Here is an 11,641-nt window from a genome sequence, read left to right on the forward strand (position 1 = left end):
TGTGTGTGTGTGTGTGTATGTATGCGTGTGTATGTGTGTGTATGTGCGTGTGTATGTGTGTGTATGTGTGTGTGTGTGAGTATGTGTGTGTATGTGTGTGTGTCTATGTGTGTGTATGTGTGTGTGTGAGTATGTGTGTGTGTGTGTCTATGTGTGTGTATGTGTGTGTATATGTGTGTGTATGTGTGTGTGTGTATGTGTGTGTATGTGTATGTGTGTATGTGTGTGTGTATGTGTGTGTGTGTATGTGTGTGTGTGTATGTGTGTGTGTGTATGTGTGTGTGTGTATGTGTGTGTGTGTATGTGTGTGTGAGTATGTGTGTGTGTGTATGTGTGTGCAGGTACCAGAGAGCAGAGGTGAGGGTCAGAGGACAGCTTTCAAGACTCAGTTGTCTTTTATCACTATAGTAGGCAGCGTGCTTGCATATCGAACACCCAGAGTCACCTCACCTGCACCTGCAACTCATTCTTAAACTAGTACAGCCAGCAGCAGTATCGAAAAAATATGTAAATGTCTTTATTAAAAATAAAAATGTCTAATCATAAAAACAAGCAGAGAATTAAAACCACAAGCTCCAGGTGGTATGGTAACATCTGTGCTTACATCCTCTTTTTTTTTTTTTTTAAGATTTTTATTATTTATTATTATGCATACCGTGCTCTTGCCTGCATGTACACCTGCAGGCCAGAAGAGGGCATCAGATCACATTATAGATGCCTGTGAGCCACCGTGTGGTTGCTGGGAATCGAACTCAGGACCTCCAGAAGAACAGTCTGTGCTCTTAACCTCTGAGCCACCTCTCTAGCCCCACTTATATCTTCTTAAAAGTATTAACTCCAGCATTGCTTCAAGGGGCTGGAGAGATGGCTCAGTAGTTGAGAGCACTGGCTGCTCTTTCAGAGGACCCAGGATCAATTCTCAACATCCACATGGCAGCTTATGACTGTCTGCATCTCCAGATCCAGGACTTCTGACACCCTCACACAGCTATACATACAGGCAAAACACTGATGCACATAAAAAAAAAAGTGTTAACGCCATACTATGGACAAAAGGCAGGAACTTCACACACAGAGAGTCTCAGGAAATGAGCAAGGGAAGATGCCCCACTGTCAGGCATGGCGATAAGGGCCTGTAAATTCCCCAGGGCAGCAGCAGGAGCTTGAGGCTGACCTAGACCACAAAGAGAGGCCCTAGAGATGGGGTGGGGGTGGTTATGAGAAACACAAATTAATATACTGATGAAATACTATGGCCCACCAGAAGGACTAAAATTAAATACAGTGATAACACCAGATCTTGGTGAGAGTATCAGAACTGTACATGTATATCATCAATTCTGGAGTGTTTGAAAGTATCTATTAAAACTAAAAATATGCTCACCCAGTGTCCAGCAGCGCTGCTCCTATTAATGTGCCCAAGAGAAGGAGCGTTTATAGCTCTGCAGAAGAGATAAACACATCCCCCTCGTACTTCGCCTCAGAGGACGCCAGGTGTCTAAGCAGACGTGCATAGGAATGTTCGTGAAGATCTGACTGAAGCACTTGAGTATCTGAGTGAAGACAGAGGTTCCCAAAGGTCAGAGCGCACAGGCTGGGACTTCAGAAAGCACAGCGGAAGGGGAAGGCAGGGTCTTATGGAGCTTGCTAAGGAGGGGGTTGGCCTAGGGCCATACTCAGGGGTCTCAGTTAAGGACCACTCAGCTGTGGGGTGAAGCCAGAGGGAAGACATAACCTGTCAGGAGGTCAGCAGGGGTGAGTAATCATCACTTTGATATTTGGCCAAAGCTGGGGGAAAGGTAAATGCCTTTCTCGACCTGAGTCGTGCCACCAGCAATTCTGAGGCACAGAACTAGCACATTGCTCTAACTGATGGTTGTACAGAAAGCCTCACGTTCCATAATAGTGGAAGGGGAAGAGCGTAGGAAATGACACGCCTGCTAAATTGGCTCAAGCTACTAACGTTTTTGCTTTCGTATTTATTTTATATGTATGGGTGTTTTGCCTGCTTATAAGTCTGTGCACCACAGGAGTGCCTGGTCCCCACAGAGACCAGAAGAGGGCGTCAGATCCTCTGGTTCAGGACTCTCAGACAGTTGTGAGCAGCCGTGAACGTGTTGAGAATCAGCAGTGGGTCCTCTGCAAGAGCAGCCTGTGCTCTTGACTGCTCAGCCATGTCTCCAGCCCCCTTAAAGCACCAATTATTTATATAGTCAACAGTCCCCTGGACAATCTTCCAACCTTCTGCCTAAAAGTGTCATGGGTTACAAATCGTACCTGGCTCTGTCCACCTAAGTGTAAACGTGTCCCTTCCCTCTGACCCCTCCTTTTCCTCCTGGCTATTCACAAAGGGACATAGGCTTCGGCCATGGTTGGTATCCTCAGAAAGAATATGAAATCTCCTAGAGAGACGCAAAGAGAGAGGCAAGATGCAATGCTCTTCTCTCCAGGAAAGGGCCAGATTCTCATGACTCAGTTATCGAGTTTCCTTGCGATGTCCTCCCCCACCCCCCGCCACCCCCGTTGTTATTAATCCCTGAGTTTAAAGGTCCATCTTTGATTTAGTAGACAGCAGACAGTGCTATGCTGCCCGGTGGTTTTGCCAAGGTCAGAACAAGAGATGATGCCCTTATTCAAAAAGAGGAGACCAGGCAGGACTTCCTGACCTTGAACACACAGGGAGACACTCCGGGCCTCTGGAAGGGAGACCCGGTCACCTCCGTTAGCATTACCGAACGGGTGGTTCTGCCCAATGGGCCTCTTTAGACCCTTGAGAAAGGTGGTTCACTTTGCCAGAAAACCACCTTGCTACAGTCTCAGGACCAGCTCATAGCTGGATTCAAATTTCCTAGTGACCCAAGGAGCATAACCAGGCCTCCCTGGCTGGTTGCCCTCTGCAGATTAATTTATGCACACTGTCCTGCTCTTCGAGAGAGTTCCTTAAATAGTGAGGAACCGGAGCTTGCAAATTCCAGTGGGGCATCCGGTCCACACTGCTGCAGAGGCGAGGGAGTATTCACACTCTCTCAGCTGTCACTGCTGAGGCTCAGGAGGGACTGCCCCCTGAGAGCCAGCAGCCAAGCCCAGAAGGCACAAGCTCCTATTTTAATCTGGCAAGTCCTGCGAGGGCAGAGTTTCTGGATTCACTCTTAGCCCTTGTTCTCAATCAAACAGACAAGAGAGGCGGGAAACTGAGCCAGCCCCAGGGAAACACAGCGCCTCCAGGCTCCACCCTTGGCACAGGTGAGCTGTCTTTAGGTCAGATGAGACCCCATTGAGTGAAGCTGGGCAAGCACCACCAGCCTGGTCCAGGTAGATGCCTCCTGTTCCTCAGCCCTGGCTCTGGATGGTGCGGTAGGATAGGGCTCCGCAGCCTCCTTCCCACAGCTCTCATCCCAGGATGCTTGCAGCTAACCACAGCACTGGGTTTGTATGTCCCTTAGCAGTCACTTGACCGGGAACCTATATCTTCAGCTTCTCATGAAGCTGTGTCCTCTGGCTTCCCTTTTCAAGCCGGTCCAGATTGCAGGCATCCTGGGGCCCCGAAACAGCAGCTGCGCTGTGACTCATACGTACCAGTACGCAAACAACACAACAACACGAGGATGCCAGAGAGAACTGTGCCTTTCCAGAATTTAAAGCAGTCTCCATCCCTCAGGGCTTCCTTCCGGAAAAAAGCTCAACCTGTTTTCTCTCGAACCCAGCCAAGCTTAAGGGATGGCAAAAATTAGTTTGTCTTACAACAGCCACCAGCTGTGACCCTGCTCCGGTACATTTGGGCCTTGCATCATATTCTTTAAGCATTGGTAACTAAGGCTCTAAGAAAAATAGTGTGTGTGTGTGTGTGTGTGTGTGTGTGGTATTTATGGGTTTTTTTGTGTAATCACATGTGCATTTGGGTGCCTGTGCACATGTGCACATACATGTGGAGGCCATAGGTCAACACTGGTTGCCTTTCTCAAGCTCTCTCCGCTTTAATTTTTAAAATAAGAGTCTCCCGCTGACCTGTGAGCTCACCAGTCAACCAGGCTGACTAGCCAGTGAGCGCCAAGCATCTGCCCATCTCCCACCCCAGCTCTGGGATGACAGGCACATGTTCGTAGGCTTGTCTTTTTACAGGGCTGCTAGGGATCCAAGGGGGGGGGGAATCCCTCATTTGTGCAGCATGCACTTCAGCCCCGGAGCCATCTCTACAGCCCCCACACAGGTCTTGTTGCAGCTGGTTGACTTTAAGCTACATGTAATTAAACCAGCCGTGGCATGCCAATATGACATGCAGAGTCTAGGAGGTGGAAGAGGATTGGCAGGTTGTGGGGACAAAAGCCAAACAGGATGCAGACTGAGAAATACAGAGAGGGGTGCCAGGCTGATAACCCCAGGAGAGTCTGTGCCCTCTGACTCCAAGGCTGGGGCTGCGTGCGTCCTGCAGATGGAGCTGACGTGTGCCCCACCCCACCCCAAACTCAGGAACTAGAATATTACTACAGGGATTTTTGAACGGGCTCCCCACCTCCACCCACACATCTGCCCTGCTGCATGCCCCATCCTACCCGAAGGCCACCTAGTTTTAACATACCCATGTTCTGTACTGTGTGTGATTTGGGGCCCGGCTCCCCTGAAGTTCACTCTGCCCCACTGGGAAGGCGAGTTCTCTCTGAGTACCACCAAGTGCCAAACATGGAATTCCCTAGTCTCTCCTACTTACTTTGCCTTCTAGCCTGTCAATGTTTTTTTGTTTTTTGTTTGTTTGTTTGTTTTTAAATTCACGTGGTCAAGCCAAAATCTTTTCCATTGTAGCTCTCCCTCCTTTGCCTATGATAAATACTCAATGGATACATATTAACACTGAATAAAAGCTCCTCGGTGGCTTGTGGAAACCTCGCTCCTTATTAATGGGTGAGGTGGGAGCATCTGTTATAAAGACTAAGGAAATGCCCCTTCTAGAAAAACCTTGGAAACCCCCTCTTTTTAAAAAAAAAAAAATGTTTTATTTAAATAATTTATTCAGATTACATCTCGATTGTTGTCCCCTCACATGTATCTTCCCATTTCTCTCCCCTAGGTCTGTGACAGAATGGGACCTCCTCCCCCACCATATGATCACAGCCTATCAGGTCTCATCTGGGTAGCCTGCTTCCTCTTCCTCTGTGTGCTGCTGAGCCTCCCCACCAAGGGGAAGTGGTCAAATAGGGGGCACCAGAGTTCATGTCAGAGGCAGTCCCTGCTCTCCACATAGTTGTGGAGAATGCACTGTCCAGAGGCTAGATCCGAATAGAGGGTCCAGGTTTACTGCATGCACTGTCCTTAGTTGGTACAGTAGTTTTTGTATGCCACCCTGTGTCCAGATCTGCCAGCCTTGATGGTCTTCTTGTAGGACCCTCTAAGTCCTTCTATTTCCCCATTCTCCCATACATCTCTCACCTAGAGTCCCAATAGCAAGTTCCATCATCTGTCCCAATCCCCTGATGAGTAAAGACTCTCAGAGGACATCCATGTTGGGCTAGTATCCAATTATAAGTGAGTACACACCATGTGTATCTTTCTGGGTCTGGGTTAACTCACTCAGGATGATCGTCTCTAGTTCCATCCATTTGCCTGCAAATTTAAGATTTCCTTGTTTTTAATAGCTGAGTGGTAGTCCATCGTGTAAATGTACCTGTTTCTTCAACCGAGGGACATCTAGGTTGCTTCCAGATTCCGGCTATCATGAATAAGGCTCTGGGAACCCCTCTTTATTTTAGGGATTTGTAAATCAGTTTCAGCAATCCTAAATAAATCCAGACCCATTGCCCTCAAATCTATTGTTTAACTGAAATTTGCATTGTCACCTTGGACCTGGGACAAAGGAACAATTGGAGGGAAGGAGAGAGGGTGAAATGTGCGAGAGCAGAGTGGCCGGTTCCGTGCAGAGGACACCAGGTCGTAGGGAACTGCTACGTCGGCCTGGGCTAGTGTGTTCCACAGGAGCAGAGTGAGGCACTGGAGGGTAAGGCTGTCTCTCCTACCAAGCACCCTCATGATTCATCAGGAATCAACAATTCCTTTTCTAGTACCTGATTCCTGAAAGGCAAAATAGAGAAAGCATGTGAATAAATGCTGATCCCGGGGGCTGGAAAGATGGCTCAGTGGTTAAGAGCACTGCTTGCTCTTCCAAAGGTCCTGAGTTCAATGCCCAGCAACCACATGGTAGCTCACAACCATCTATAGTGGGATCTGAAGCCGTCTTCTGGCCTGCAGGTATACATGCAGATAAAGCATTCATAAACATAAAAGTGAATAAATATACATATTTTTAAAAAATAAATAAATGCTGACACACACACACCAACAACCCTTCTTTCATGGAAGATATTCTGCCTGCAGGAGAGGGTAGGGCCCCTCTCAGATGGTATCTTGGTTTTGAGAAACTATTTTCTCTGAAGAAACAGTGCACTGGGAAGGAGCCTCAGCCAGTTGACCAAAGTTAAGAGGCTCAGGACACTCAGAGAAAGTTAAAGACTGACTCGGCCATTTCCAAGGTTATGAAAGCGTAAGCCGTTGCTGGAGGGAAACTCTCCTCAGTGGAGCTGCCCGCAAAGTTGAGTGGGGGCTGCAAAAGATGCAGCTTTCCTGACTCGTCACCCACACTGGGCTGAGCTTTTTGGTGATGCAGCTGCCATCGAGTGACTCGGGCTGCTGCACGTAACCCCAGTGAATCAACTGGCTCACCAAGCCGGACTTGGATGGGATCCTTTCCTTAATCCACTGTCATATCTGGATTAAATAGATGTTTGTTCATGTCTCTCCAGGAAGAGTTGCAAGACACCTGGGAAGCCATGGTTGCTGTCATCTGGTCCCAGGTTGATGTGATCTCAAATTGTTTGAGCATATCTTAATCTGGCGGGGGTGGGGGGTTGGAGATACAACTGGTCGCTCACGGTGACAGGAAATCATATTGCTTAAAGGCAACACTTAATGTGCCCAGCGGAGTAGTACAAACAGTAAGGACCCCTTAGAAATGTTAAGAGTGTGGGCAGCATCTAGTCTTCCCTCCCCTAAAGCTGTGTGCTCCAAACTGGAGACCAAAGACAGAGGCGACAGAGCTTTGGGGAGAGCAGGGAGACTTCTTTTTCTTTTTCTTTTTTCTTTTCTTTTCTTTTTTTTTTTCTTTTTTCCTGGTTTTTTGAAACAGGGTCTCTCTGTGTAGCCTTGACTGCCCTGGACTCGCTTTGTAGACCAAGTTGGCCTCGAACTCACGACGGTCCGCGTGCCTCTGCCTCCCGAGTGCTGGGACTAAAGGCATGCACCACCACACCCTGCTGAGAGCAAGGAGCCATCTAAGGGACTCTCATCTCCTCGGCCCTCAGTCCTCAGTCCATTTACATGTGGGCTTTACACAATATGATCCCCTGTCACAACCAGGAGCCGGCTGTGTCTCTCAGTCTTGGATGTAGCTTCCTAGACAGAGTTGGAAGTTAGCAATGAATGGCATTGTGTTTCGTGCTGCATTTAACAGCGAGCCCCAGTGCATCATGGGACTAATGGAGCCTTCTCTCCACAGGCACAGAAGGCACACAAAAAGGTCCCCAAGTGCAGACGAGCGCCCCACCACTCCTCTGAGAAGAAGCCTCCTCGCACCCCTCACGCCACCATCGACACACCGAGCCCAGCACAGGGCAGCAGCCAGACAGGCCTGCAGGACAGCCCATTCCTGGGATCCAGCCAGGTGGCCCTGCTCCCCAAGAACAAGCAGGAGTGTACCCCACAGTCAGGTACCTCCAGCCCTGCCTGCTCTTTCCAAAGAAGCAAGTCTTTGTTTTGTTTGCCCAGCGGAGACCCCTCCCCACCTGAACCACAGCCCCTACCCACTGGTTCCCTGAGACACAGTGCATCAGAGTGGAAGCCCAGCCACCTCACGTCCATTGATGACTTAGAGGGGGCCCAGGAGACAGATGTGGACACAGGCCTGCAGCTCTCCTCCTCAGACCTGTCTGTGGTCTCTGCATATTCTGCACCTAGTAGGTTTTGCAGCACAGTGGAGGCATCCCTCCCCTCCAAGAGATGCAGCAGCCACTGGCCAGCACTCAAGAGTCCCAAGGAAGGACTGCTGCCTGCTGCCCGTGAGGTGAGCCCAGACACTGCAGGGATAGCTTCTGCTGCTCTCTCGGCTTCTGGTGCCTCCTTGCTCACAGAGTCATCAACACAGCTGCCCGGTCATGATCCCAAAGCCATACAGGAGGGCCGAGATGTGCTACTGCCTCCAACAACAGCTGGTCCCGAGGATAATGACACGGAGGAGTTCTACATCTGAACATGTCTCAGTTTTCAGACAGACGCAGTCACGCGAACTCGGGTACCACTGCCCTGCTCTTTGTGCCATCCTTAATGGATGGGTGGCATATTTCTAGAGGCTCAGAAAAAAAGAGGAAAAAAAAAAGTACCTGACATTTTTTATGGAAATAAACTTTCAACGCACTTAAATCGTAAAATCTATTTTTGAATGCTCAGTTAATACAATTTAGCGCTTCATATAATTATTTGAAATGAAAAAGAAAACATAGCCGGCTGACTTGACAATTATTCATACTGTGAAAGTAAAAGAACAAAAGCCAAAATGTTGACTGGGAAAAGGAGAGTGAATGACTGTGTCAGAGCTTAGCGTGCGGTACAGAATGCACACCTTCCTGGCTCCTCACAGCCGCACGGGGACCCAGGACCCTAGACTCATGAAAGCCTGCTTGCAGTGGTTGCTTCGTAGGCCAGCTGTCAACCCACAGCAGACAACAGAATGCCTTGCTTTTAGGCCACGCTTGAAAATCTTGGTCATAACGATTATCATGAGTAACCAATGCCTTGCACTTAGAAAATAATCTGAGCTATGAACCCTGGTTTTGCACACTCTTCCACAGTTGACTCATGGTAGTAAGCAAGTGTGCAGACCGTTCCCTCTGGACTGTTTTGTGGAAGAGAACTCATTGCCTGCAGTTATGAGTAACGGGTTATGAGGTGTCATCAGGAAACAAGGGTGAAGTTCTCTGGCTTTAAAAAGCACACTTTTAAAGGGCTGCATACATCTCTCCAAAAGTGACCAGAGCCATCTTCTGTAGCACTGTCTCCAGTAAACAGTTAAAATGTTTGGAACATTTTGGGCTGTCCTTTCAATTGTCCATGTAAGAAAATGCCCCGCTCCCCAAAGTAGGAAGCTACGTGCAGTGCTGCCCCACAAGGCCAGGCCCCAGTGAGTGCACAGGAGCCTTGGGGAGAGCAGACACTGCAGCCATACTAGCTTTCCGCATCTGTTGTCTGCTGTGAATGGTGGTTAGACCTCCTGGGAGGCTAAGTTTACAGCCCCAGCTTCACCAATGCCAAGTGCTGGGGGCAGTGCCAAATTCTCCCTGAATTCTGTTTATCCTTGGGAAAGAAAAGCGTGAGTGTGTGCTGTCCCCTGCCTTGTGTGGTGGTGTTTGTTTTAAACTGCTCTCGGCTGAGTTTTCTCCCTCTGGGAGGTCCCACATCCACTCAGACACAGCCTCAGACCTTTTCCAGCAGGGCCTTCAGCCTCTCTTAACCATCGCCATCAGTCAGCCTCAGGTTCACCAGCTTCGGAAGGAGAGCCTGAGACTCTGCCTTGTCTCAAACACTTTGGGCTTCCCAGGACTCTGAGCTCTGCTCCACTGTAAATAAATAGAAACGTGGTCTCTTCTAATTCTGGACTAGGAGTAAGCCAACTTCTGAAAAGGGCTAGATAATAAATGCTTTAGACTTTGTCGACCATGTTTGAAACTTTATCCAAATATGTTGCTATGGCTTCTATTGCGGCATGAAAAATAAAATATATGCGAATGGGAGTGGCTGAGTCGCAGTCAAACTTTATTTCTAAGAATAGGTTGAAGCCTGCATTGGCTCAACTAGCGGCTGGGGAGCCCTTAAAATAGACTTCTGAGGAAGGTGGATTCGAGATTCCAGCTTAGGCTGTCCAAGCCTGTGCTGTTGCTGCTGCTGCTGCTACTACCTCCAACAATGGTAGTGGTGGTGACGATGTCTATGTCGATGCCAAAGGCCCTGCCGCCGCCACCGCTGCTGCTGCTGCTGCTGGTAGTGGTGCTGCTGCTGCTGCTGCTGCTGCTGCTGCTGCTGCTGCTAGTGCTGCTGCTGCTGCTGCTGCTGCTGCTGCTGGTGTGGTGGTGGTGGTGGTGGTGGTGGTGGTGGTGGTGGTGGTGGTGGTGGTGGTGTAAGGACAAGAAACTTGGCTTCCCAGGCCAAGCCAGTCACTACAGAGCCACAGGCTTAGAACGCAAGGGGATGCTTTCTGCAAAATTGATTCCCAATAATGCCCTGCAGTCAGGGAGGCAAAACTGAGTGCCCTGCATCCCGGTGATGGCTTCTGCCTTTGCTCTCCAGGGTACCCCTGCTTTAGCACACTTGCCCCATGGGGATTACTTTGGAACCCAACTTCATCTCAGCATTTCCACCCTCTCTCTATGAACTCTGGCCCCCATAGTCCTGTCTGCCAAACTGAGTGACCCCCCCCCAAAAGATGTCATAGATGCCACCTAGAAGAAAGGCTTGTAAAGGCCCTCTTGCTGCTGCACACCACTCCCAGGCTCCCCTGGGCTGGCACGGGAGGTGGAGCAAGTCTACAGAGGCGTCACAGGCACAGTGACATCCCACGCCGTGCTGACTAGTGCTTTCCTCCTGATGCTCACAGCAGGTCCGGATTCTGTTCCTTATGATAGATACTGGAACCCAATAGGGGACAAAAAAAAATTTGTCCAACTGAAAAAAAAAATACCTGAGATGATCCCAGAAGCGGTTCTCCTCCTAAATTGTGCTCAATGACATAGGGAGTGCCCATTGTATCTCTTGCCTTATGTCCACCAGTGAGAGCCAGTGTCTCCTTGACCTTAGACCACCCTACCCCCAGCTGTGCCTGGAAGGCTGACTAATGAATGCCCGGGTCAAGGTTATAAGAGATCCCTTATTTGGCTCAATTCTTAATTACTGCTCAAAGTGTCACTTTGTCCCACACTGATCACGACCTAGTGACTGCTTTAAACATCAGATATTTCTCAATGTGTCCCCAACTGAGCTGACAAACTACAAAAATCACCTTGAGGTGCATCAGTTGGTTAAATGTGTATCACAAGAACTCATGGGGGCAGGGATGACCCTTTTGTGACAAGGGAGGGGTGGTATTTGTTTAAACAAATTGACTCTAGTGCTGGTGTTCCTTGAGTGTCAAAGCCCAAAGAGCAGGAACGTCACATCAGAGGATTACATTCCTTCACCTAGGGTGCCCCAGGGGAGACCAGATGTCTACTTTTAGCCAAGAATGGTTTAAGTCTGTGGCTGATGTCTTCATCCCCGGAAAACCAGGAGAAATGTCTGTGTCTTTCTAGCTCCTTCTCTCTGTAATGAATGAACTCTCTAGTCTGTCAGCTATCAGGTACCTGAGGAGACTCAGAGAAACAGAGGGGAAAAAAATAAAGGTAAATCAAACTAACCATGGAGGACTGTGGGCATAGTTCAGTTGTAGAGCACTCACCTAGCATGGCGCACCGGGCTCAACCCCAGCATTAAAAGGTGGTGGGGCTGGAGAGATGGCTCATTGGTTAAGACCACTTGTCCCTCTTTCAGAATCCTTCTCCTGGCCTTCATAGGG

The 11,641-nt window shown here is 49.1% G+C and overlaps 1 protein-coding gene across 1 annotated transcript in view; it reads left to right on the forward strand.

Annotated features, from left to right (window-relative positions):
• Fam124a (family with sequence similarity 124 member A) overlaps window positions 1-8,791 on the forward strand; it is a 56,629-nt gene extending 47,838 nt beyond the window's left edge. Inside the window, exon 4 of the mRNA XM_051160671.1 lies at window positions 7,541-8,791. Within this exon, the coding sequence (XP_051016628.1) occupies window positions 7,541-8,290 (750 nt within the window). The 3' untranslated portion in view covers window positions 8,291-8,791. The remainder of the gene's footprint in view (window positions 1-7,540) is intronic.
• Window positions 8,792-11,641: the final 2,850 nt, after the last annotated feature.

Source organism: Acomys russatus, chromosome 18 (assembly GCF_903995435.1).
Source record: "Acomys russatus chromosome 18, mAcoRus1.1, whole genome shotgun sequence".
Taxonomy (NCBI): Eukaryota; Metazoa; Chordata; class Mammalia; order Rodentia; family Muridae; genus Acomys; species Acomys russatus.